General features: G+C 40.6%; 2 protein-coding genes across 4 annotated transcripts in view; one reads left to right on the forward strand and one right to left on the reverse strand.

Annotated features, from left to right (window-relative positions):
• The window catches only part of LOC132901619 (uncharacterized), a 117,261-nt gene that overhangs the window by 43,320 nt on the left and 46,542 nt on the right, over positions 1 to 27,399 (reverse strand). The window lies entirely within an intron of this gene.
• The window catches only part of rnf168 (ring finger protein 168), a 40,979-nt gene continuing 19,963 nt past the window's right edge, over positions 6,384 to 27,399 (forward strand). Inside the window, exons 1-4 of one of the 2 annotated variants that reach the window (XM_060944136.1) lie at positions 6,384 to 6,451; positions 6,561 to 6,614; positions 11,167 to 11,520; positions 25,980 to 26,050. In XM_060944136.1, the coding sequence (XP_060800119.1) occupies positions 11,187 to 11,520; positions 25,980 to 26,050 (405 nt within the window). In that variant the 5' untranslated portion in view covers positions 6,384 to 6,451; positions 6,561 to 6,614; positions 11,167 to 11,186. Of the gene's footprint in view, positions 6,615 to 11,166; positions 11,521 to 25,979; positions 26,051 to 27,399 lie in introns of both variants that reach the window. The other variant, XM_060944135.1, reaches the window with a different exon arrangement.

Consider the following 27,399-nt stretch of genomic DNA (forward strand, 5'->3'; position numbering starts at 1 on the left):
TGTACAGTATGTTTATTACATTATTTTGTCCCATTTATAGAGATTTTCTTTTATCACTCACACACAGTAGGGCTGTAACACAATGCCATTATCTTTATCTCTTTAGTACTCAAAAATTTGCATCTGTTTTCGTATTCAGCTTTAAAATGTAAGTGGCTATTGTCTATACAAGATTTATTTATTTTTTAAATTTTAACCCTACCACTATGCCCTGGAAACACTACAAAAAATACTTAAAAATCAAATTACTTTGTTATATTCCAGAAAGATCAGAAAAGTTTGCTGGAGATGCTACTATAAAACTATTATACTACAACAGAATGTACTATAAAACCGGAATGCAGAGCTTCCCCAAGTCAAATTTGGGTCCATTCACCAGCATTTCATTTTCATGACTCTATGATTTTCTGGGAAGATTTTCTTTTAATAACAACACAGTAGGCATTAAAGTAGGCATACTGGGTAAAAATTCAAATTCAATCCAAATTCTTGAAACTGCTTTCATTGAATTCAGAATTGAATGCTAAACAACATACTTTTTACTGAATTAAAATGCTTATCTGTTCTTGAGATATTACAAGTCAAAGATGGAAAAAAAACCCGCTTAATTTTTAGAAAACTGTCGTAATATTCTGTATTCGGATCACATGGTCCAAAATGGGTCTCATTAACACATGAGATCAAATGTTTTTTCTTAATAACCTTTTTATTTTTCAAGATATTTACATGGAAATTGGCAGGCACATCGATGGTTGTATACTGAATACAAAGTATAAAAAATTAGTAAAAACTAATTATACAAATTAGTATTTAATTAGTATTAACTATGCTAATTAGGTAAAAAGTTAAATCGGTACACTCTCTTCTTCAAAGTTTCACCAAATGACTTTATTTGTGCAATATAAAGCAGATCTTAACTCTCATTTATACATCACAAAGAAGGAGAAATCGATGTTAATGATAAAATATGCATAAATAAGCATTGAATGTCATTCACATCTACCGTTCTCTATCAAAATGAAAAAGTAATAAAATATTATTTCTAATACCCTCTTTGTGCTCTGTAGGCCTTTGTATTTCTCAAAAGTAGGGCCTACTAATGTTTATACGAAATAATATAAATGATTATTTTGATTAATATTCACAGCTTTCAAGGCTCACCTTGAAAAAATTGCGTGATCCTCATCCAATAAACAATTCCAGTAAACTGAATTGAAATTGACACTCGTATTTCTGACTTCCGTTTTTTTTTAATATCATTCCGACCACTAAGAGCTCAATATTTTTCATCAAAACAACTACAGTTATATTCTAAAATAGTTATTTATTTACATGAAACAGTTTGATTTGAAAAAAAAGTAGGTAAAGCTATGAAAACTCACTTCAAAGTCTCTCGTGAATCATAACATCAAAACTAGCTGACGGAAAATTTTGCTGAATACTTCATCAGAAACAGTGAGAGCTCAAGAACATCCCTATACAAGTTATCTGACTGATATTCACGAGTAATCCAGTCGGAAACTGATCAGACGAGAGAGAGCCTGACCGCTTTCCCCATGAATCAAAAAGCACCGGCAGTTTCCCGATGTCCCGCGAGCAGAGTTTTTACTCTGTTGTACCAACTTCAACCTGCCGTTACTCCCAAAGTACTGAACAGATCTTACCAAGATAAATTTCTTTGGAAATCAGAGATTATAAGCTTTTTAATAATAGTATTCACGATAGAAAATGTTCAAGAGTTAAGCAATGACAGATTTGGAAATTCAGATAAGCATCTGTATGCGCAATTTTCACAGCACAGCCAGCGAGTGTCTGATATGCTGAATTAAAGAACAATGAAAAAGGCCCAATGAATGACCACATTTTTAAACAATTTAAAAAGTTATTTAATTTAAAATTAATGTATTATTTTGGAGTTCAGATACACTGCACTATATGGCCAAATGTTTGAGGACATCTGACCATTATACCTATATGTCATTCTTCCCCAAAATGTTGCCACAAAGTTGGAAAAATATTTGTATAGAATGTCTGTGGATGATGTAGCGTTAAGATTTCCTTTCAGTGGAACTAAGAGGCCCAAACATGTTCCAGCATGATAATGCCCCTGTGCACAAAGCGAGCTAAATAAAGACATAGTTTGTCAAGGTTTGAGTGGAAAAACTCAAGTGCCCTACACAAAGCCCTGACCTCAACCCCACTGAACACCTTTGGGATGAACTGTAATGCCCGCTGTGCCCCATGCCTTCTCTTCCAACATCAATACCTGACCTCAATATTTCTCTCGTGGCTGAATGGACACAAATCACCACAGCCATACTCCAAGGTAAGGTGTCCACAAACTGATAGCCATAAAGTGTATGTTGTCCTGTGTTGTCTGTGGGAGCTACAGTACACTGACTGGCAGCTCCTTATCTGAAAATGTGTTTTATTTTTACAGAAATATGATAGAAATAGGTGTAGTGGTTAGCGCTGTTGCCTCACAGCGAGAAGGTCCTGGGTTCGAGCCCCGGGGCCGGTGAGGGCCTTTCTGTGTGGAGTTTGCATGTTCTCCCCGTGTCCACGTGGGTTTCCTCCGGGTGCTCCGGTTTCCCCCACAGTCCAAAGACATGCAGGTTAGGTTAACTGGTGACTCTAAGGGTGTTTTCACACCTGGTCCCCTTTAAAGGAACCAGACTCAGTCCTCTTTAAGTGGACCAAAAAGTGGACCAACAGAAAAAGAACTCAATTCTTTTTGTGTTCACACTGTGAATTTATTACAAAGAGGACTGGGTTCTCTTTCTGGTCCAGTTAAGCTTTGATGGGGCCTCAGTCCTCTTTCTGTTCACACCAGGTCCTCTAGAGCCCTCAGACCCCCAGTGCACGGAATTCTGGGTAATTTTCTCTTGAATCAAAATGTCTGCTGCCATGCTTGCTCTGCTATATTCTTTGATCAAAATAGTGCGGATTAAGGAAAATGTTATTTATATATATATATATGTTAGTGCTGTCAGGCGATTAAAATATTTAATTGCAATTTAATCGCACATTTTTGTCACATGAAAAAACATTGTAATTCTCTTATCAGCATAAAGTGAATGGGCTTGCTTTGTACCAATGTTTTTTTTTTTTTTATTGCAGAGCATAACATGTCTTGTCACAGCCACTGACATCCATAACTTCCATATTAGATGAGAAAACCAAGGGATGAAAAATAAAGTGCATATCACTGTGAAAATAAAAAAAGTTTTATTTTACTCTTCATTAGTTTCTTTTGAAGAGAAGTATTTGCCATAAAAGAAGAAAAAAACAGATAACAAAAATAAAAACATTCATCATACGTTCAAAAACGTTCATCATAGTGTGGCGCTGTATTATTTAATTCTCACTGCTTATAACTCTACACCTACCTGGTGGAGATGAGCTGGAAAACTGAAGACTGAAGGAAAAGTATTGAAAAGTATTTTTCCAGTCTCACCTGTGAAAGGTAATCCCATGTGATCTCATTTGGACGGTAAACCTGTTGGTACAGTTAAACGCAGCACGCGACAAGCCTCAGCAGGAACTACGGGTGACTCGCAGGGCCAAATTAGAATTTGCGTTAACGGCACTATTTTTTTAAATCGCGTTAAATTGAGATCGCGTTATCGCGTTAACTTTGACAGCACATATATATATATATACACAGTGGTGCTTGAAAGTTTGTGAACCCTTTAGAATTTTCTATATTTCTGCATAAATATGACCTAAAACATCATCAGATTTTCACACAAGTCCTTAAAGTAGATAAAGAGAACCCAGTTAAACAAATGAGACAAAAATATTATACTTGGTCATTTATTTATTGAGGAAAATGATCCAATATTACATATCTGTGAGTGGCAAAAGTATGTGAACCTCTAGGATGAGCAGTTAATTTGAAGGTGAAATTAGAGTCAGGTGTTTTCAATCAATGGGATGACAATCAGGTGTGAGTGGGCACCCTGTTTTATTTAAAGAACAGGGATCTATCAAAGTCTGATCTTCACAACACATGTTTGTGGAAGTGTATCATGGCACGCACAAAGGAGATTTCTGAGGACCTCAGAAAAAGTGTTGCTGATGCTCATCAGGCTGGAAAAGGTTACAAAACCATCTCTAAAGAGTTTGGACTCCACCAATCCACAGTCAGACAGATTGTGTACAAATGGAGGAAACTCAAGACCATTGTTACCCTCCCCAGGAGTGGGCGACCAACAAAGATCACTCCAAGAGCAAGGCGTGTAATAGTCGGCAAGGTCACAAAGGACCCCAGGGTAACTTCTAAGCAACTGAAGACCTCTCTCACATTGGCTAATGTTAATGTTCATGAGTCCACCATCAGGAAAACACTGAACAACAATGGTGTGCATGAAAGGGCTGCAAGGAGAAAGTCACTGCTCTCCAGAAAGAACATTGCTGCTTGTCTACAGTCTGCTAAAGATCACGTGGACAAGCCAGAAGGCTATTGGACAAATGTTTTGTGGACGGATGAGACCAAAATAGAACTTTTTGGTTTAAATGAGAAGCGTTATGTTTGGAGAAAGGAAAACACTGCATTCCAGCATAAGAACCTTATCCCATCTGTGAAACATGGTGGTGGTAGTATCATGGTTTGGGCCTGTTTTGCTGCATCTGGGCCAGGATGGCTTGCCATCATTGATGGAACAATTAATTCTGAATTATACCAGTGAATTCTAAAGGAAAATGTCAGGACATCTGTCCATGAACTGAATCTCAAGAGAAGGTGGGTCATGCAGCAAGACAATGACCCTAAGGACACAAGTCGTTCTACCAAAGAATGGTTAAAGAAGAATAAAGTTAATGTTTTGGAATGGCCAAGTCAAAGTCCTGACCTTAATCCAATCAAAATGTTGTGGAAGGACCTGAAGTGAGTAGTTCATGTGAGGAAACCTACCAACATCCCAGAGTTGAAGCTGTTCTGTCTGGAGGAATGGGCTAAAATTCCTCCAAGCCGGTGTGCAGGACTGATCAGCAGTTACCGCAAACGTTTAGTTGCAGTTATTGCTGCACAAAGGGGTCACACCAGATACTGAAAGCAAAGGTTCACATACTTTTGCCACTCAGAGATATGTAATATTGGATCATTTTCTTCAATAAATAAATGACCAAGTATAATATTTTTGTCTCATTTGTTTAACTGGGTTCTCTTTATCTATTTTTAGGACTTGTGTGAAAATCCGATGATGTTTTAGATCATATTTATGCAGAAATATAGAAAATTCTAAAAGGTTCACAAACTTTCAAGCACCACTGTGTGTGTATATATATATATATATATATATATATATATATAGTTATATTATTGTGGCCGACTCATCAGTCAGTAAGTTCAGAGAACTGTAAAGCGGCTGTGGTAAGTTGCAAAAGGAAGTTGAGTTTCCCTGCTACAGTCACGTGACCAACTATAGCAAATGAAGAAGGTTAAACTACAGTGAAGAAGGTGAAGTGAACCCGGTGCGCTTTTTGTTCACAATGCGCAGATTAGGCGAACCGTACCGTTGATTTTTAGCGAACCGTACTGAGACCACCTCCTGAGGTGGTCTCAGTTCGGTTCGCTTTAAAGGGGTCTGGGTACGGTTGGAGTGTTCACATATGCGCAAAAAATGCTGAGTCATCGATCTGAGTTCGGTTAGATGGCTGAAAGGGACCAAGTGTGAAAACACCCTAAATTGACCGTAGGTGTGAATGTGAGTGTGAATGGTTGTCTGTGTCTATGTGTCAGCCCTGTGATGACCTGGTGACTTGTCCAGGGTGTACCCCGCCTTTCGCCCATAGTCAGCTGGGATAGGCTCCAGCTTGCCTGCAACCCTGTAGAAGGATAAAGCGGCTAGAGATAATGAGATGAGATGATAGAAATAAGGGGCGGCACGGTGGTGTAGTGGTTAGCGCTGTCGCCTCACAGCAAGAAGGTCCGGGTTCGAGCCCTGTGGCCGGCGAGGGCCTTTCTGTGTGGAGTTTGCATGTTCTCCCCGTGTCCGCGTGGGTTTCCTCCGGGTGCTCCGGTTTCCCCCACAGTCCAAAGACATGCAGGTTAGGCTAACTGGTGACTCTAAATTGACCGTAGGTGTGAATGTGAGTGTGAATGGTTGTCTGTGTCTATGTGTCAGCCCTGTGATGACCTGGCGACTTGTCCAGGGTGTACCCCACCTCTCGCCCGTAGTCAGCTGGGATAGGCTCCAGCTTGCCTGCGACCCTGTAGAACAGGATAAAGCGGCTAGAGATAATGAGATGAGATGAAAAGTCTGGAGTCACACCAGCCCTTTGTTTGAAGAATTATTATATATCCCCCAACCCCCACCCACCCGAGTCCTTAGTATATGTTAGTACTTTTATTTTGAAATTAAATTAACCCTGAGTCCTGGGACTGTTGTTGCTGACTTCACAGCCTCAGTGAAAAATCTCTTTCCCGGGTGTTTTGGGCCTGTCTGAGGTAAACACTTAGCACTTTTAGCTTGTGATGTAAACGATTTGTTTTGTTCTATGTTTAAAGTTTATTGACTAGTTAACTTGCTCTTTTTAATTTCATTATTCGCCTGAAGTTTTGGAAGCTAACTAGTTTTGGTCGTGCACCTAGCATAGCATAGCATAGCAAGGTAAGTACATTTTATGACATTTATTTGACTTGGAGAGTTAGACACAATATACAATGTTGTAAGTGCGTGGAAAACAATATGAGTAGCATAAAACACCTCAGTGTAATATAAAGTTAATAATAACTGTCAGGTAATGTTTCTTATACAACCTCAATTCCAAAAAAGTTGGGACACTATGTAAAGCATAAATAAAAACAGAATGAGAAGATTTGCAAGTCATGGGAACCCTATACTTTATTGAAAAATAGTAAATAGACAAGATATCAATGTTGAAACTGAGAAATTTTATTGTTTTCTGAAAAATATATGCTCATTTTGAATTTGATGTCAGCAACACATTTCAGAAAAGTTGGGACGGGGCAACAAAAGACTGGAAAAGTTGTGTAATGCTAACAACACCTAATTAGGTTAATTGGAAACAGGTCAGTAAGATGATTGGGTTTAAAAAGAGCATCCCAGAGAGGCGGAGTCTCTCAGAAGTAAAGATGGGGAGGGGTTCACTGCTCTGTGAAAGACTGATTGGGCAAACAGTACAATAGTTTAAGAATAATGTTCCTCAATGTAAAACTGCAAAGAATTTGGGGATAACATCATCTATGGTACATAATATCATTACAAGATTCAGAGAATCCGGAGAAATCTCTGTATGCAAGAGACAAGGCTGAAAACTGACATTGGATGCCTGTGATCTTCAGGCCCTCAGGCGACACTGCATTAAAAGCAGACACGTGTCTGTAGTGGAAATCACTGTACGGGCTCAGGAACACTTCAGAAAACCATCGTCTGTGAAAACAGTTCATTACTGCATCCACAAATGCAAGTTAAAACCAGATATAAACAATATCCAGAAACACCGCCACCTTCTCTGGGCCCGAGCTCTTTTACGATGGACTGAGGCGAAGTGGAAAATTGTCCCGAGGTCTGACGAATCAAAAGTAGAAATTCTTTTTAGAAATCATGGACCCCACGTCCTCCAGGCTAAAGAGGAGAGGGACCATCCGGCTTGTTATCAGTGCACAGTTCAAAAGCCAGCATCTGTGATGGTATGAGGGTGCATTAGTGCACATGGCATGGGTAGCTTGTACATCTGAGAAGGCATCATTAATGCTGAATGATATATACACGTTTCAGAGCAATATGCTGCCATCCAGACAGGGCTTTGAACCAGAATTTTTTTCCTATTGGTTTGTTCCGAACAGAAATGGAATTTTAACGTTTCCGGTTTTGGGTTCCACCATTAAATAGACGTTCCCGAACCGGTTAGAACAAAAAAATTTTGTTCCCGGAAAGGTTAATTATGTTCCCTGTCAGCTGTTTAACAAATGGCTATAAAATTATGTCCCTGTCTCATCCAGCTTAAGCCAAATGTCGGCTAATTCTATTACAACCTTCATTAAATAAAACAAGAAATAATTCAAAACAATTATTATTTCAAATGTTGGTGATTTGGATTCTCAGTATGTCTTCCCATCTACACAAACAGAAAAAGTGCCAAAAATGAAAGAGAATTCGTTTAGTGTGTTACCAAAGGCTAGTCAGGCCCTATAGAGGGCTACCGCATGACGTCACCGCGCCGCGAGATTTTGTTAGGCGCCATATTGGAAGACCAAGTACACATCTATGCAAGTACATACATACATAAAACAAACTACACCTGAAATGTAGCCAGGGCCGGTTCTGCCCTAATCTGGACCCGGGTGCAACATCGCGCAACCCCCCCCCACCCCCCCAAAAAAACAGTCTAAATCAGGACAACCATCACATAACTATAACTATAAACATTTTATATCAACTATTTTAACTAAATGGGCTATAATAAATAAGCCTGCAGGCAGCCACAGCGGGCTGCCTCAGAAAAGTAACCATTCAATGACACAACTGAAAGCCTGCAGCCACGGCGGGCTGCCTTAAAAAGCAACCATTTGTCCTACCTTAAAACTCGTTTTGCATTTTCTGCCTCCTTTTTTGTATTTTTGACCCTCCGTTTATTTTCTTTCCTTTTCTGAAAACCCGATTTGTGTCCAGACATTTTGTTCTGCTACCAACGAACTAACTCGTCAGGTCTCGTCTCTCGAGCCCGCGATGATTCCCGTGGGAAGGGCAACAATTGATACATTTTTACAAACAGCCAATAGGGAGGTTGCAACGTTCAGGCTCTTCTTTGCTCAGACACTCAGTAATGCACTAACTGAGTAATGCACTTACTCACTTATTATCACATGGAGACGTGATAGTAGTCCACCTTCCCGCTCTCTCCATTCAGTCAGCGAACGTCACACAGGAAGTGAACCCCAGCGGGTCATAGAAACTTGCGCAGGAGAAGAATGACTTTTTTATTTGTAGGCTACGGAAACTTTGAGGAACGAAATAAAAACCGGTATTAACTAGAGATGCACCGATTGCAATTTTTTGGGCCGATTCCGATTTCCGATTTTCCATGGAGTGTGACCTGCCGATACCGATTTTGGCCGATTCCGATTTCATTTTTTCAAACCACTTCACAGCACACACAAAGACTATTTTCTTTTTATCTTTTCTTTAATAGAACATTCTGCCAGATTTTCAGTAATAAATTTTCAACACCTCAAAGGTTGAAAACAAACAAAAAGACATTGTTCTTTGTAAAATCTTTCTTCATGTTTGGTATTAACATATTAATTCCTGTAATAGGAAATTCACACAAACATTTTTTCTTTTCCCATCCAATATCTGGCACAAAAACAACTTCCCCCTCATATATTATTTGCCAACTGCTACGGAACACACTTTCATAAGCCTATTTACATCTGAAAACTTATGCCTTATAGAACAACCCATTTCTTCATTCAGTATCAAAATACAAAAATAATTTCCAGTCATACTTAAACCATAGCCATTCTATCATCTTTGTCAAATGTGTATTTGTAGAGTAATTTCCAATGGAATCAAGTGCAACCAAGGTCGTAAAACAAACAAAAAGACATTTTTTTCTTTCTCTCTTTGTACAAATCTAACTAGATGTTTGGTAATAGGCTAACGTATTAATTCCTGTAATGGGAAATTCACACAACCACAAATGTTTTCTTCTTTTCACATCCAATATCTGGCACAAAAAAAAAAAATTAACTATCGTGAATTTTTTTTTTTGTTAACGGCGCGCGCGCCGGTGCTCGTTAGGCGCTCAGGACTGACACTGTTCTGCGCAAGCGCAACACAATCGCACTAGAAAGCATGTTCAAGCTGCCAGTGTAGCTGCAGCCTTTTTAGTTGCGAATTACGAGTATTTCCACTTTCATCTCTATGTGATACACAAGTTTTGATCGGCAGAAAATCGGCATATTTTAATTTTGACCGGCCGGTCGCCGGTCATGGCCGATCACGTGAAAATCGGCCGATTCCGATCGGCAGCCGGTCAATCGGTGCATCTCTGGTATTAACTGGTTACCATTATTTTTAATAAGCGTTTCTGTTCCGGAGGATAAAAAATAATAAAGTTTCTGGTTTAGTTTCTGTTCCATGTGAAATAGAAAAAGTTCCCGGTTTTCGTTCCTTGAACCGGTTCAAAGCCCTGCATCCAGATAAAATCTTTTCCAGGGAAGTCCTTCCTTCTTTCAACAAGACGATGCCAAACCGCTTTGTGCACATATTAAAACTGTATGGCTCTGTAGTAAGAGTCCAGGTGTTAAACTGGCCTGCCTACAGTTCAGATCTGTCTCCCGTTTAAAACATTTGGCGCATTATGAAGCGCAAAATACAACAAAGGAGACCCTAAATTGTTGAGCAACTGAAATTGTAGATCAGGCAAGAATGGGACAACATTTCTCTTTCGAAACTACAGCAACTGGTCTCCTCGGTTCCCAAACATTTACAGAGTGTTGTTAAAAGTAGAGGTGATACAACACAGTGGTAAACATGCCCCTGTCCCAACTTTTTTGAAACGTGTTGCTGACATCAAATTTAAAATGAGCATATATTTTTCAAAAAACAATAAAATTTCTCAGTTTCAACATTTGATATGTTGTCTTTGTACTATTTTCAATGAAATATAGGGTTTTCATGATTTGCAATTTAACACATTCTGTTTTATTTACATTTTACACAGCGTCCCCACTTTTTTGGAATTGGGGTTGTATTTGAGATATAATGTTACTGAGTCAGCTGAAGGGTTACACATTTTGGCAGGTTTTAATTCTAGCTGCAACTTTAGACTAAATTTGATTAATTCAGATAGTTGAATCTTATTTTAGTGTCAGTGATGCTTCATAACTAAACGTGTAAATAAGTTAGCTAACTAAACCTCTATTCCTGTTATTTAGGGGGAAAAAATGCAGCTGTAATAGACCTAAAAGCTCAAATGCTGTCTGCCATAATCTCTACATTATTTCTCAAAACCCAATTTAGTTGAAACTGAGCTGTGAGCCTTTTACGTTAATTCTAGAATGAAGTGTTGTATGCTAGTACAGCTGGAGGAAGGTGATGGTTATAGTCTAGTGTTTGTCTTGACCAACTCAGGAAACTTGTGTTGACTGTTACACGTCTTCTGCCTTAACAACTTCTTGCTTTGGAAACACAGACAGACAGACGTCTGCGTTCATGATGGCACCTGTTTCAGAAGAACACCCGGAGTTGGAGCAGGAAGGGAAACTGAACCAGGCAGACTGCTTGTGTCCTATCTGCCTTGAGATCTTCCTGGAGCCGGTCACACTGCCGTGCACCCATACGTTCTGTAAACCCTGCTTCCTGGAGGCTGTGGACAAGGCCAATATATGCTGTCCTCTTTGCCGAAAGCGTGTCTCTACTTGGGCTAGACTTAACGGCAGGAAGAAGACATTAGTGAACACAGAGCTGTGGATGCGCATCCAGGACGCTTTCCCCACACAGTGTCAGCGTCGCTCAAGTGGACTCGATGACGAGGAGGATATGAGCAGTAAGTGAAATGTTGTTTATGTGGAGCTTCTGAATATGTAGGAAAAATGCCAGCGAAATACTGAATGCAGTTTGCGTCACGTCATTTTTATGCTTGCAAAATTAAGTCTAGCGGGTTTTTTTTTTTTTTAAAGCTGCTTAGGAGACATCTTGGTCTGTATGTTACTGTTAAAAAAAACAATCTTTAATCTTCACTTTTTTGTGGCTTCCTACGCCAGCAGAATTTAAAGGTCATAGGTAAAGGTTTTAAATTTATGCACATTTGAAACTTTTTTTATATGTTAAACCCTCTATAATTTTCTTCTGGTACCAAGAAGTATTGTTAATAAGTAATAAGTTAGATTAAGTTAGCGTGGATCGAGGCAAATTTCTGCTCGGCGATTTTCGTGACCACTCGGCGCGTGATGTCATTCAAGACAAACAAACCGCTTGGGTTGAGTCCACTTCCGTTTACTTGCATTGCCGTTCGGCTTGAGTGCAGACGTGCGTTCGGGAATTTCCAAAGAAAAACCATGCCTTATTTTTGTGCAGTGGACTGTAACAACGGGACCGGTTCAGGAAGAAGTTTTTACCTTTTACCGAGAGAGGAGAAGAGGTGGAGAGAGTGGATTGTGCGTGAGAAGCGAGAGGGTTGGTAGCCGGGTAAATACGCTACTCTGTGCTCCGATCACTTCGAGGGGGGAGCATTGATTCATTTTTGAAGAATCCCCATCTGTTGGAGAGTTTAGGTGTCAGTGTCGGACAGAGAAGGCTCAAACCTGACGCTGTTCCGACAAAATTCGAACACAAAATCAAGCAGTCAAAGAAGAGATGGAGCAGCAACGCTCAAGCAAAAAGGAGAAGATTGGGGGTGAACATTTTTACCTTTGCTTGCAATTGACAAGTCAAGAATGCTGAGGAATCCTGTACAATCATTGTGGAAAGGAGACAAAGGGATATTTCCTCACTTAGAGTCAGCTATAAATAGTATAATGCCGCGGATTGCAGGCTAATGTGGCCTACCGGCGCACTGTCAAGTAATCGTTCCCTATATCCACTAGGGAGGGCAGTTTAATTATTCTTCAAAAGGGCTCTTATTTAGTATGACAATGAAAGTAAGAGTTTATCATAACTACCAGAATAAATCGTTTGGGCGCGAGTCTTGTTGAGGTCCGGGGTCCCCGCGATCAGAGTCGGCCGAATTGCTGTCCGATTCCGAGGCCGCACGGTCAAACCAGTGAGCCACATTCACTGATTGCTTCGCAACGGCCATAGGATCATACATGTATGGCTTCACCTCTATTCAATTTGGAGAGTTCCTACTTCAAAATCTCTATTGCTTTCAGTAAGGCTGTAACGATACACCCAACTCATGATTCGATTCGTATCGCGATTTTTGACCCACGATTCGATACGCCCATGATTTTTTTTAAAAATGTTTTTAAAAGTAGTAAATTTGACTTATTAACATTTACTTACTTACATTAACTATTTAATAACAAATAATTCAGACCACTGCAGAGAATGAGTAATATGTATGCAAAAATGAACAAATGTATATCCAAAGACTGTTTTATTTCTCAAAATAATACTGTTGAGCCGGAAGCTCTGTTTTTTTCGGTTCTGAAAAAGTCATTTTTCCAAATCGTGTAAATCCATTAAGATTTTTTTGGGGGGGTGGCTCTCTCACTGTCTCACTCTCATAGGGCCAGTGATTTTCTGTGATCGCGGAAAACAGATGGAAATTACGGAATTTTTATGGTGAAACATTGCTCGCGTGTCAAAATGTAACTGCCGCAGAAGGCTTCCGCCCAAGCAGACATGCCTTCAGTGTTGCCAGATACTGCTAACGTTTTCCACCCCAAAATATGTTCAAAACCAGCCAAAAAGCACCTAAACCTGCCCAATCTGGCAACACTGCATGCCTTTCCGGTCAAGTGATTGTGATTGGCTTGTGGCACACCTAGCCAGCCAATGAGCTGCTTGTTTACAGATTCGCTCCCTGCGTCGCAACCAGAATGGCGACCGCTTAAAAGAAATGAATGCTCTGCCAGTGGCGAGTGTGGACGTTGCGTGACTCACAGAAGATTGTCGCAGGTCGGCGAAAAAACGACTTACTAATAGATATAAAAAAATAAAAGTAATTTAAGTAAGTTTAAAATGTAATTTAAATAAAAAGTAAAGTATTCATAAATTGAAGTTTGGAAGCGCCTCTGTTTTTGGGCTGAGGAGAAGTTTGAAAGGGTGTACCGCGATTCTGCCTTCTTGTATCGCGATACGGATCGTGGCTCTGCGTATCGCGATTTCGATTTCGATACGCATATCGTTACAGCCCTAGCTTTCAGACATTTTACACAACCTCTCACGACCAAAGTCCATACATTTGTGCTCGGTTTGCAAGTAAACACAGAACTGCTCCCGGTCTGTTTGGCTTCAATGCCGTCACGACGACGGCCTCCTGGCGGTGAAAGTGCACATAAGTGAGATGTAAACAAACCTTCAGAACTTGCGCAAACCAGTATATTTTAACCGTTTTATTCAATTTTAGGGTGCAAATTAGACACCAGGAAGATTGAATTTGCTTTTTGGGTCATTCTTCTAGAAAATAAAGTTGATATTCTACAACCCCGATTCCAAAAAAGTTGGGATAAAGTACAAATTGTAAATAAAAACGGAATGCAATAATTTACAAATCTCAAAAACTGATATTGTATTCACAATAGAACATAGACAACATATCAAATGTCGAAAGTGAGACATTTTGAAATGTCATGCCAAATATTGGCTCATTTGAAATTTCATGACAGCAACACATCTCAGAAAAGTTGGGACAGGGGCAATAAGAGGCTGGAAAAGTTAAAGGTACAAAAAAGGAACAGCTGGAGGACCAAATTGCAACTCATTAGGTCAATTGGCAATAGGTCATTAACATGACTGGGTATAAAAAGAGCATCTTGGAGTGGCAGCGGCTCTCAGAAGTAAAGATGGGAAGAGGATCACCAATCCCCCTAATTCTGCGCCGACAAATAGTGGAGCAATATCAGAAAGGAGTTCGACAGTGTAAAATTGCAAAGAGTTTGAACATATCATCTACAGTGCGTAATATCATCAAAAGATTCAGAGAATCTGGAAGAATCTCTGTGCGTAAGGGTCAAGGCCGGAAAACCATACTGGGTGCCCGTGATCTTCGGGCCCTTAGACGGCACTGCATCACATACAGGCATGCTTCTGTATTGGAAATCACAAAATGGGCTCAGGAATATTTCCAGAGAACATTATCTGTGAACACAATTCACCGTGCCATCCGCCGTTGCCAGCTAAAACTCTATAGTTCAAAGAAGAAGCTGTATCTAAACATGATCCAGAAGCGCAGACGTCTTCTCTGGGCCAAGGCTCATTTAAAATGGACTGTGGCAAAGTGGAAAACTGTTCTGTGGTCAGACGAATCAAAATTTGAAGTTCTTTATGGAAATCAGGGACGCCGTGTCATTCGGACTAAAGAGGAGAAGGACGACCCAAGTTGTTATCAGTGCTCAGTTCAGAAGCCTGCATCTCTGATGGTATGGGGTTGCATTAGTGCGTGTGGCATGGGCAGCTTACACATCTGGAAAGACACCATCAATGCTGAAAGGTATATCCAGGTTCTAGAGCAACATATGCTCCCATCCAGACGACGTCTCTTTCAGGGAAGACCTTGCATTTTCCAACATGACAATGCCAAACCACATACTGCATCAATTACAGCATCATGGCTGCGTAGAAGAAGGGTCCGGGTACTGAATTGGCCAGCCTGCAGTCCAGATCTTTCACCCATAGAAAACATTTGGCGCATCATAAAACGGAAGATACGACAAAAAAGACCTAAGACAGTTGAGCAACTAGAATCCTACATTAGACAAGAATGGGTTAACATTCCTATCCCTAAACTTGAGCAACTTGTCTCCTCAGTCCCCAGACGTTTACAGACTGTTGTAAAGAGAAAAGGGGATGTCTCACAGTGGGAAACATGGCCTTGTCCCAACTATTTTGAGATGTGTTGTTGTCATGAAATTTAAAATCACCAAATTTTTCTCTTTAAATTATACATTTTCTCAGTTTAAACATTTGATATGTCATCTATGTTCTATTCTGAATAAAATATGGAATTTTGAAACTTCCACATCATTGCATTCCATTTTTATTTACAATTTGTACTTTGTCCCAACTTTTTTGGAATCGGGGTTGTACGTTCCACCTCCGACCCTTGCCTATGACCTTTAAGCTTTATTCATGGTTTTTGATAATTAGCTGATGAATTTGTAGAGGATGTGTTACAGTGGAAAAACTAAGCTGTACAGGGATACCGAGAGACCAAGGATAGGAGATTCTGACCTCAGCCAGTGTTTACTCATGATGATATTTAGTCTAAGAGCGGGGTCAGTAATTTTGGTGGAATTTTCCCCACCTCCTTGCAGCTGTCAGTAAAATATCTTCTAGAAGGAAACACCTGATGTGAACAGAAAATGCATCCAACTGATAAGGAGGTGTCTGTTTGTTTATTAACTCTTTCAACATCAGGGTTCTCCACTTTTCAAAAATAAAAGGTGGTGGCAGGGGTTTGGGGGAGCCCTGGTGGGGGGGCCAGGGCAGGCAAAGCCCCCCTTGAAGCTGATGGACTTTGGGCTTTTTTTGACAGTGAAACTGGCCAATAAATGGATAGGAAATGCTAAATCATCATTTGTTAAAATCATTTGACAAAAAATTAACGTTCTTACTGTACATATCTGATGGACAACGGCCAAAGATAGAACTTTTTTAATACAAGATGTTTTATTGGGTCCGGTTTCCTAAAGTAGCAGCAGAAATTTAACACAAAATAAATTATAATGATAAAGTGAAAGTTCAAGTAATTATTACAACAAAAAAATACTTTTGCATGCAAAACAGAATACTGTATTGCACTATGTTTGTACCGCCTGATTACATGCACATTACAGGCCTACTACATAAGACAGTGCCCATGACCCGACTAATCCGCCTCCCTTCAGAGGGCTAGATATAGTGGCCTTGTCCCCACCCACTAGAAGAGACCAATTATTACCAACATCGCATAAACCATACATTTACATAACAATTTCAGGTCTAAGTGCATGCCAGCAATCTCTATAAGGCCATCCTTAAAAAAAAAATCCGTTTCCTGTCCACCGGGTGAGCAAAAAAATTTTCAGTCGGGAGGGAGGGATTTTTTTTTTTTTTAATTATATATGGATGGATAAGAAATTGCAATGCTGTTTGCTTTTTCTTTCAGTACTTTTTTTTTATTACAAAAGCAGACACATTTAATAAAATGACAGTTTAATCAACTGAAACTTGTACAAAAACTTTAAGTTAGCATTTTAAATGCTGACTGCAACATTTGCAAAACTTTTACAAAAGGTACTTAAAATGTCCGACACACGGACTTTTTGTAGTTCTAAATTGAGCGCTAGGCCTAGTTCGGATGAAATTACGCTATTAAAATGTTCACTGAATGATTTGTTTTTCTGAATCTTTACTATTTTGTTGTTCGCTAGAATACCATTTTGTGATTTCACACTTAAGCAAATGTTTGAAAACTCCGGATCTCCTTCCTTCATGGTGGCTGCCATTTTTTTTTGTGCCGCACAGCGCATGCGCAGAGCTGATTCGACAGGGCTTTCCACAAGCGTCGGCTGCCGACCATACAGCCGACTACACAATTAAGTCCAGCCGGCTACTTTAATGACTATTTTTGTAGCCCACAGGCTCTAAATATTAATTTTCGATTTTAATAAAATTAAATGTTTATCTAACGGACTGACAATAATGTCAAACTGAACCGCACTCATTTAAGTTGTGATTCGCGCTGTTTGTACCGATAATAACCACAAATTCCCCGCCGACTTCGTTGATCAGGGGATCCGCGGCCCCGACATGCGGTGTGCGCGCACGCACTCGGCGGAGGCAGTAGTGTGCGCGCACGCACTCGGCGGAGGCAGTATGAGCCTGTGGAAAAGGCAGTGGAAAGCCCTGGGAATGCGTAAATGTCAAGTTCGAGTTTAGATTTACGAGCCCGAAAAAAAAAAGTCGAAAAACCAGCGTTAAAAAAAAATTTCACCCGCACAAACGGCACACACCCGGCCGGTGGACCGGAAACAGAAAATTTTTTAATAATGGCCTAATTCATAAATAAAATACCCAATTACAATAAATGCATTTTTTTTAACATAGTTAATGTTAATTGGGTGAAACCACTACAATCCATGCATGAGCTGGTGCGTGTGCCCGAGACTGGCACTATAAAGTCACCCCGGCCTCCGTAGTTCCGGGTTCCTGGGTCAAACGACCCGAAGTCCTGCGGTAAACAACCACAGGGAAGCAACAGGAAAATGCAGCTCTCGCCTACACAATCACAGATACATAAAATAAAAGGCCTGAATTTAACTAACGCGCATGTGTGCGCGCTATTATACGATTACTGTAACTGTGTATGGTCAGAAAAGATGATAGATAAGCGTAACCGTTGCACAATAACACTACAAGCAACCTGCGTGTGCACCGCAAAGTTATTCAGCCGCTGGCTAGCTGCAGCTTGTAGCTTCCAGCGTTACTGTGCGTCAGTATAGTGTAATGTGGTGCGGTGTAGTGTAACGCAGGGATAGACCTCAATCTGCAGAGCTCTGTGGCATAATCTGTATGCAGCCAGCCAGATGTTTTCCTATTGCAATCGCGTGGCCACTTCAGGTAGTCCTGTATGCATTCGTTTAATGGTCTTCTGCGTGTTAAATAATTACAAAATTATAATAAAGCGAATACTTCAGGGATCGAAACAGGCGGTCGCCCACTCGCCAATGCGAGTTGGAAAGGGTACGGGCGACTAGTGACATGTACTCGACCGAGTGGGTGACTGGCTCGCCACGCTATATATATCAAACTACTCACTGCCTCAATGGTTTTTATCAACGATTCTCGCCCATTTTAAGCAGAACTTGGTCTATTTTACCGTTTTTTACGATAATTTCAATAGATTTTGTGAGACATTTGTCAAGTTGGCATAGACGCGGGCGCCGCCATATTGTTTACGTGCGCAGTATACACCGCTACATGCAGCATGGCTGCGCGAAGTTTCGTTTCTTCCCGTTCATTTTCGTTGCTGCCCTTGAAGACAAATGTAGCTTGAACCGCTATTGGTCAGATAGATTAGACCCCCACGAAGTTTAAAAGCCCTTGGCTTGACATTTCTGACAGCTATCAAAACAAACGGATATCACTCAAGTATGTGGCCCTTATTTCTGTTTCTTTTAAATACTTGGTAACAAAGCCACCATTTTATTTTTCTCTACTCACAGTATATAAGCTGATATCTTAGTATTAGAGTAGCCAATTAGAGCATGCGATTGCTCAGCCTGCAGGTGATGAGAGGGAGTATGTGGCAGGAGATGTAGAGCCCCAGGAGAGACAGAATGAGGAGGTGGAAGATGACGAGGAGGCGCAGCATGATGTGGTGTATGACCCGATAGATGATGATGATGATCTGGATGAGGGTTTCAAAGATTGTGATGATAATGAGATGACTGAGGAAGAAGTTTATAGACAGTTGAAATTGATCACTCATGTATAATATGGTTGTATTATATGAATAAATATATAAAATCGGCTTGAAATTTGTAATTATAAATATGGACCAGTGCTACTCCATTTGGACCAGTGCTCCCAGTGCTCCCGAATTCCCGTTTCGATCCCTGTACTTTGATTTATTTGGTGTATGGGTGGTTCTCCACTATAGTTGCAAATTGGGAAATGGACCTTGAGCAAACTGATAAGTTCATAAGGCAGAATTCTGGTAGCCAATTTTGGAGTTTTATCCAAGTATCTTCTTATTGCTCGATATGGCAAAATTCAAGGCCATTTCAAGGTCAAGGTTGCCCTTGTCTGTGTCAGTACACAAACAGGTCTCTGAAATGCCTAATAAATCCATAATCTCTGACCAAAATCAAAATGTAATTGACCCCAATTATAAATCTGGGCCTTATTATAAATAATTCTATTTGAAAATGTATATTTATCACAATAGAACAATAAATATATGTATTAAAAGGGTGCAGCGTTTGTGTACTGACAGCATGTTTGTGTACTGATGTTCAAAAATAAGACAACGAAGTTGATTATTTGAGCAGAACAGTAATAGATTTAATTTTTGAACCTCAAAAATGGCAACAACATTAACAACATTAACCATGTGTTAACAAAATTAGGAACAAAACATATAAGAACCTAAGGCAACATTTCATGACACCAATTATAAAGTAGCCTAATTTAACATTTCCTCACTTTTCTAAATTTGCCCGTGCTTTTGACATTTTAGTCAATCCAAACAATGTCCAAATTCATGACTACACCAGGCGCTGGATAAATGTCCCAATCACTACACCAAATCTGGGTGATTTTTTTACTAGTTGGGTCCGTGTAGATGTAGGAATCATCATGTGCCTAGAGTTCTTGGAATTTCTGGTGACGGGGACACTCTCAGAAATTGACTAGGCCTAATCAGAAAACCTTTAAAGATATCCTGGTAGGATACATATACTAGGTATAGGCCTATATACTAGTAGGTTGACAAAAGGGATCGAGAGACATCAAACTGTCATCCTATCAAATTGGTCAATACACTAACACAATAGTCAGTACACAAACAGACCCCAGTGTTAGTGTATGGACAAATAGTTCATCATCTGGTCACCAGGGTGCAGATGTGTATATGATGCCTGTGCATTGTAGTCTAGTTGAAAGGTCTTCTAACTCACATTCATGGCACAAACGTGTTTTCATGACAAAGCTGGGCCTACATCATTCTAGAAGTGTTAGTATATTGACTGCTATTATAAATTCTGTTAAAAATTGCCATACAAACCTGAACAATGCTGGAAAACTACCACAATATGAAATTCAGTGTTTCCCTCCCTTGAACTTGTGGGATTCCCACAATGCACTGCAGTCATCTCATTAGAATAGTTCTGTCCATTTTCCCCAGGTGTCTCTAGTTAGTACTGTTAGTGTAGTGACTTAATTACTTGGGACACCAAAAATCAATTTCTTGGCGGGAAAATTTCTGACTAGTATTGGAAATATTTTCAAAATGTGCTTTTCTTCATGCTGCATGGACAGTATTGATCATATTTAAATGGGTGACACAAAATAATAACACCAATAAATATTTTTCAGCAAGGGTTTATTTTCCTTCTGGGATGTATGAGACGCGCATTTTGGACCCCCTTGGGTACTTCCAATGAAAAATTCTACCAACACTATTATATTTGAGTGGATAAAATTTAATATAAATTTTTATAATCAATAGGAAGGCATATGAACAGACACCCTGATTTTATTTAAAGGCCTGGTCTCAGAATACTTGTTAAGTGAGGTGACACCAATTTGCAACTATAGTGGAGAACCACCCGTATACTGATGAAGTTACTACTTTTTTTTTTTTTTTGGCCAAGGGAAGGGTGGCGGGCCAGAATTATAATGTGGTGGTGTGCCACTTTAAAAGTGCCCGTGGAGAACACTGAACACATGGATTAAAGTTTTCCGTCGCTACGACGGATTTCCGTCAACTGGGAGCGCTAAAGGTCAATAATGAGAGTGATGCAGATCCGAGGAAGAAAAAAAAAGGGGGTAGGCCCATAGGTCTGACACCGATGTGATTTAGAACTTCACCAAGCTGCTGTGATTGCCTATTGTTGAACCCTTTCTTGTGCTATGTTTGAGTATATGTAAAGGAATAAGTTGTTGCGCTAGATAGGCATAAATAAATAAATACAGCTTCTGCTACTGTCTAGTCCCGGGGAGGTTCAGCGTAGGCAACGAGCCGCGGTGCTCGGCTTGAGTTTCGTTTCTATCGGCAGCTCCAGCCCGACTTTGCACGCTCGTAACTCGGCCAGGGGAGGTCCCAGCCTCCCCAAACTTGCGCGTGCGATTTCATGAAGAACCGGGACAATTGGCATTCGGTGAAAGATTCACACCTCTGACTCATTATATTCGCGCGCGCCCTCTCGCCCACTGCTGCTTCGTTTTCCCGATTTACACGCGTGTCTGAAGATGGAGTTTTCAGAAATCTCCACTCTGCCCAGAGTTTGCGAAAGTAGCTGTTTTCAGTGACTGAAAACTCCGTATACAGTACCAGTCAAAAGTTTGGAAAAACCTTCAAATTCGATGTTTTTATCTCATCTCATTATCTCTAGCCGCTTTATCCTTCTACAGGGTCGCAGGCAAGCTGGAGCCTATCCCAGCTGACTACGGGCGAAAGGCGGGGTACACCCTGGACAAGTCGCCAGGTCATCACAGGGCTGACACATAGACACAGACAACCATTCACACTCACACCTACGGTCAATTTAGAGTCACCAGTTAACCTAACCTGCATGTCTTTGGACTGTGGGGGAAACCGGAGCACCCGGAGGAAACCCACGCGGACACGGGGAGAACATGCAAACTCCACACAGAAAGGCCCTCGCCGGCCACGGGGCTCGAACCCGGACCTTCTTGCTGTGAGGCGACAGCGCTAACCACTACACCACCGTGCCGCCCCGATGTTTTTATTTTTAAATTTTTTTTCCTACATTGTAAATGAATACTGAAGTCATCCAGACTATGCAGCAACACGTAAGGAATCATTTAGTAAACTTTAAAATGTTAATCAAACCAAAATATGATTTAGATTTTAGACTCTTAAAGTCGGCACCTTTTGCTTTGATTACAGCTTTGCACACTCTTGACATTCTCTCAGGCCCTGTCCACACGGCAACGGATTCAGGTGACTCCGATACAATTGCTTATCGTTTAGGCCTGGCGTCCACACGGCACCGGCGTTTTGGGTGCCCAAAACACAATCTTTTTGAGAACAGGTTCCAGAGTGGAAAGATCTGGCAACGTTGCCGTTGCGAAGTCGTCTGGATGAGTAGAACGGATTTGTTTACGATGACGTCACAACCACATGACTGTCAGTGCTTCACGCCAGGTAGAAGTGTAACGAACTCGATGCGAGTTGTCAACAAATCCTATAACTTGGTTCATGAAATGCGCTTACAAAATATTTTCACTGTGAATATTTATTGTGTAATGGTGCAAAGTGAGAGAGAGAGAGAGAGAGAGAGAGAGAAAATAGCCCTTAGGGCAGAGTCAATCCCGCCAGCAAAAATAGGGAAAAAAAGGAGCGATCTCGCCTCTTCAGATGTTGGTTTAAGTCCTACAATACATTCCTCAAAAAGGGCGTAGAACAACAAATTAATCCATCAACGTGTAGCATTCAATTTATTCCGGATCATTAAAGACGCCGCCTTCCGCGTAGAATCATACGTCATCCTCGCCGCCATATTGGATAGGTCAAAGCGGAGAATAAAGATGCCTCATTCATGTGCTGCGTTTAACTGTACCAACAGGTTTACCGTCCAAACGAGATCACATGGGATTACCTTTCACAGGTGAGACTGGAAAAATACTTTTCATTGTATTTGGTCATTATAACGTAATTTTACGAACAGATTTTCCTGACTTTGTGGCTAATATGAAGTCTCGCGCATAATAGTTTATGCGCATGCGTCCTTACTTCTATTGTTCTGGTGTCTCCGAAGGGACCGTCTTACAGCGCCCCTAGAGGTGTGGCATGTGTATTGCATCGTTTTCAGCAAGTGTTGCGTTGCCATATGGACCTGATATTTTACTGATCGTTGCCCATTTGGACGCGATATTTTTTTAAATAACATCTCTTTGCCGTTGTCGTGTGGATGTAGCCTCAGTCAGCTTCATGAGGTAATTACTCGAAATGGTTTTCCAACAGTCTTGAAGGAGTTCCCAGAGGTGCTGAGCACTCGTTGGCTGCTTTGCCTTCACTCTGCGGTCCAACTCATCCCAAACTTTTTCGGACTGACTGACCTTCATTTCTTAAAGTAATGATGGACTGTCGTTTTTCTTTACTTAGTTGAGTAGTTCTTGGCATAATATGGATTAGAGCAGTACTCAAATAGGGCCATTCACTGTATACCAACTCTACCTCTTCACAACACAACTGATGGTCTCAGACACATTAAGAGGTCAAGAAATTCAAGAAATTAACTCTTGACCAGGCACAGCTGTAAACTGAAAGCCATTCCAGGTGACTACCTCGTAAAGCTGACTGAGAAAATGCCAAGATGTGCAAAGCTGTCATCTAAGCAAAAGGTGCCTACGTTGAAGAATCTAAAATATAAAACGTATTCTGGTTTGATTAACACTTTTTTTTTTTTTTTTTTTTTTTTTGTTTACCAAATAATTCCATATATATTTCTTCATAATGTCGATGACTTTAGTATTAATCTACAATTCAGAAAATTTTAAAATAATGAAAAACCACTGAATTAGAGGCGTTTCCAAACTTTTGACTGGTACTGTAGGTGTGAATGAGAGGTGCAACCGAATAAATAAATGTGCGTCTGTTTTATCCGGCTACATGTACGCTATCACTGCGCAAAGCTTCTAATGTTGAAATGGTAGTAATATTTGTTAAAATAATAGTAGGCTAATTTCCACATTAATTGGTAAAATGGCACAAGGGATGTGAGGGGGGGGGGGATGGCCATTTTATAAGGGGGATGATTTGAGATTTTTATTTCAGAAGGGGGATGCCTCCCCCCACATCCCCCCTCAACTCGAGTACTGCGTATAAGGCCACCGGACATAGGCCCTTCGATTTCCATCACTAGAGCGCGTCAAATTACTTTCGGTTTTGCCAGCATGGACGCGCTTCTTTTAAATGAAGGCACAGATGTGTCAGACATTGACAAAACGGTAAAGAATAAGTGGAGATGGGCTTGGCGAAATGAAATGGGCGATAATGGCAAGCTCCTGCTGCAGTGCCAAGGAAAAAGAAACAAAAACAGGCATCAAGTGTTGCCAAACTAGATGCCTTTGGCTTCACTGCGAAGAAGCAGAAAAAGTGAACTTTCACTTTACTTTTCTTGTTTCCTGGCTTTATTTCAACAGATTCTTATTTTTCTTTCTGTTCCACTCTTTTGAAAGCATGGTTCAAGTTTGACTGCACTTGCACTTTTCTCTGAACCACTGTTGTGCATTACTAAAGTATTGTTGAAATAAATTTGCACTTTGCACTGCAAACTTGATGTTTCATCATTTATAGCCAGTAATGACAATGGTAAAGTCTTGCCTTAGCTTTAGTCATTGTTAAAATTATGTAAATGTACTATAAGTAGGGGCCAAGGGGATAATGGACAACATGACGTTTAAAATTTGACGCATCGCTAACGTGGTAGGGGCCAACGACATGTAGCTTTTTTTTTTTTCAGTCGGATGATTTTTTTTATTTTTTTTTTTGCTTTAATCCATGTGAACATGCTTGCTATTGGTTCTTGGAGTGTGGCTTTGGAGGCTACATTAAACAGAAGTATGTACTGTATTGCCCCTTTTCCACCAAAGCAGTTCCAGGGCTGGTTCGGGGCCAGTGCTTAGTTTGGAACCGGGTTTTCTGTTTCCACTGACAAAGAACTGGCTCTGGGGCCAGAAAAACCGGTTCCAGGCTAGCACCAGCGCTCTGCTGGGACAGAGGAAAGAACTGCTTACGTCAGCGGGGGGCGGAGTTGTTAAGACCAACAACAATAACAAGACCACGAAAGATCGCCATTTTTAAGCGACGAGAAGCAGCAGCTGTACAAACGCGAAGTCATTTATTATTGTTGCTGCTGCTTCTTCCGTGTTGTTTTTGCTTCGATATTCGCGCCAAGGTTTATGCAAACGTAGCGACGTAACTGACGTATACAGCGACGTAACTGACATATACAGCGACGTAATGACATGGCTTCCCTTAGCACCGCGAGCTATGGAAAAGCAAACTGGTTCTCAGCTGGCTCGCAAGTTGAACGAGTTGTGAACCAGCACCAGCACTGGCCCCGAACCAGCCCTGGAACTGATTTGGTGGAAAAGGGGTATAAGTGAGTGAGTGAGTGAGGGAGAGATCTTGATCTTAATCCTTCTGATCAATGTCCTATACAATTTTTGTGTGCGCATGCGCAATTTTTAATGTGGTTTTTAACCATGCTTTCAGTGTGTTACCTACTGGATGGATGTTTGATTGTCATGTTTTGGAGAGATGGATGCATTTACATTTGCATAAGTTGATAAGATGAGAATCTTGGATGCACTTTCATTTCCACGTGGATTATTTTCATCTGGATATAATAAGATGCACGGAACAGAGTAACAGGGCCGATGAGTCATGAGATTGTGCTGCTATTCTAAAGAGTTTCAGTTGTGTTATCTGATTTGCATGCAGTTGTGACCGAAGGATTTTGTAAGTTATATAATGTACGTCTGCCTGTCTTTACTGTGACTCGCTACTGTATCTACACAGGAATCTAATACTCCTGCAAAACTGAATTTGGAAAACGATGTAAAATCCTGAATTCTCATTAACCCCTAATAATTTTCTTCCCACAGTGCTTACACCAAACCCCAGGGTCAGTCAGCCAGGTGAGCTCAGGCGAGAGTACGAGGAGGAGATTAACAAGGTGAGAGAACCTGTCTGTTCACTTCATACCTTTTATAGATATTGGAGACTAGTATTGTGCATGTAAGGAAACACTTGCATCAACGAGTCCATGTTTTACTTGGGTAAATACTTTTTAAAATTTATTTAATCCCGTTATTAGTTTTAGATTATTCATCACTCGTACAAGTCCTTGTGTATGAGTGGTTTCTATAGGAAAAAAAACACATTCAAATGCATGCAGGAATATTAGAGACTGCCTTTCAGATTTTTCAAGTGTAGGTCATAAGAATTTTCCCTGACACCCAATTATTTTTGTTTGTTGACTGAAAGCTACTGAATTTGAATCACAGACTTCCAATTTTATTCGTTTTTAAAAAAAAAAACAATTAATGAATTTAGAGCCACGTGGCCCTCAATTCTCCGCTGTTTTTTCCTGCTTCACCATGACCCAATTCAAGATACTACGTCATTCATCACAAGGCATTGTGGGATACAATTTGAAACAGGAGAGAAAAATGGAGGACATGAGTGCGCGAACGAAGCGTGAAAGACCGACTACAGTAACGGAAAGCGAGAAGAAAAGACGTTATGTTGCGAAGGAAAGGAAACGCAGGACCAAACTAAAGCTGGGCGATATGGCCTAAAAAAAAAAAAATCTTCGATTTACCCCCCCACCCCCAAAAAAAAGTCAAACTACAGATGACAAAGAATTGGTTCAAAACAAGTTTTACCTTTATTGTGTTTTCACTTAAATTTCCACTTTGGGGTTAAAGTGCAACCAGAAACCAAAAAGAAGCCCACAAACAAGCTTGTAGATGAGAACATCGCGATAGCATCTGTGATTTGCCTTCCACCGTGCCCCATTCTTATCATAAGGCACGTGGTTTGAAAACATGTCTGGAACAGCTGCTCGCTTTACTTCGTATGGTGCGCTAGTGCTGCAGCTGTTTTCATTCCGCTGGGAGCAGCACTTCTCCCGCTCCGCTGCATGCTTCTGTTTAAGGTGTTGGAATAAATTCGTCGTGCTGCTTCCTTTGGAAGCAACCGTTTTCAAGCACACCTTACAACGAGGACTTGTTTGGTCTGCGTCCGATGCTGCAAAACCGAACTAATTCCAGATCACGGAGGAAGTTACTCCTTTCTTGGGCACAAGTTGCAACTTTCCCCCAATCGCTGCCATGTTGTTTGTGTGTGTCTATGGCAAGCGCACGGGAGGAGGGCTATGGTGTCAGTGCCCGTTCCGTCCCTGCTGCCCGATCCATTCTGCACATGCGCAGAGGGGAGTGTCAGTGGTGGAAGTTAAAACTGAGAGAAAACCGATTTTCATAAAAACACATCGTCCTTAACTGTAAATTCGAATTAATCGAT

The sequence above is a fragment of the Neoarius graeffei genome, chromosome 17 (genome assembly GCF_027579695.1).
Source record: "Neoarius graeffei isolate fNeoGra1 chromosome 17, fNeoGra1.pri, whole genome shotgun sequence".
Taxonomy (NCBI): Eukaryota; Metazoa; Chordata; class Actinopteri; order Siluriformes; family Ariidae; genus Neoarius; species Neoarius graeffei.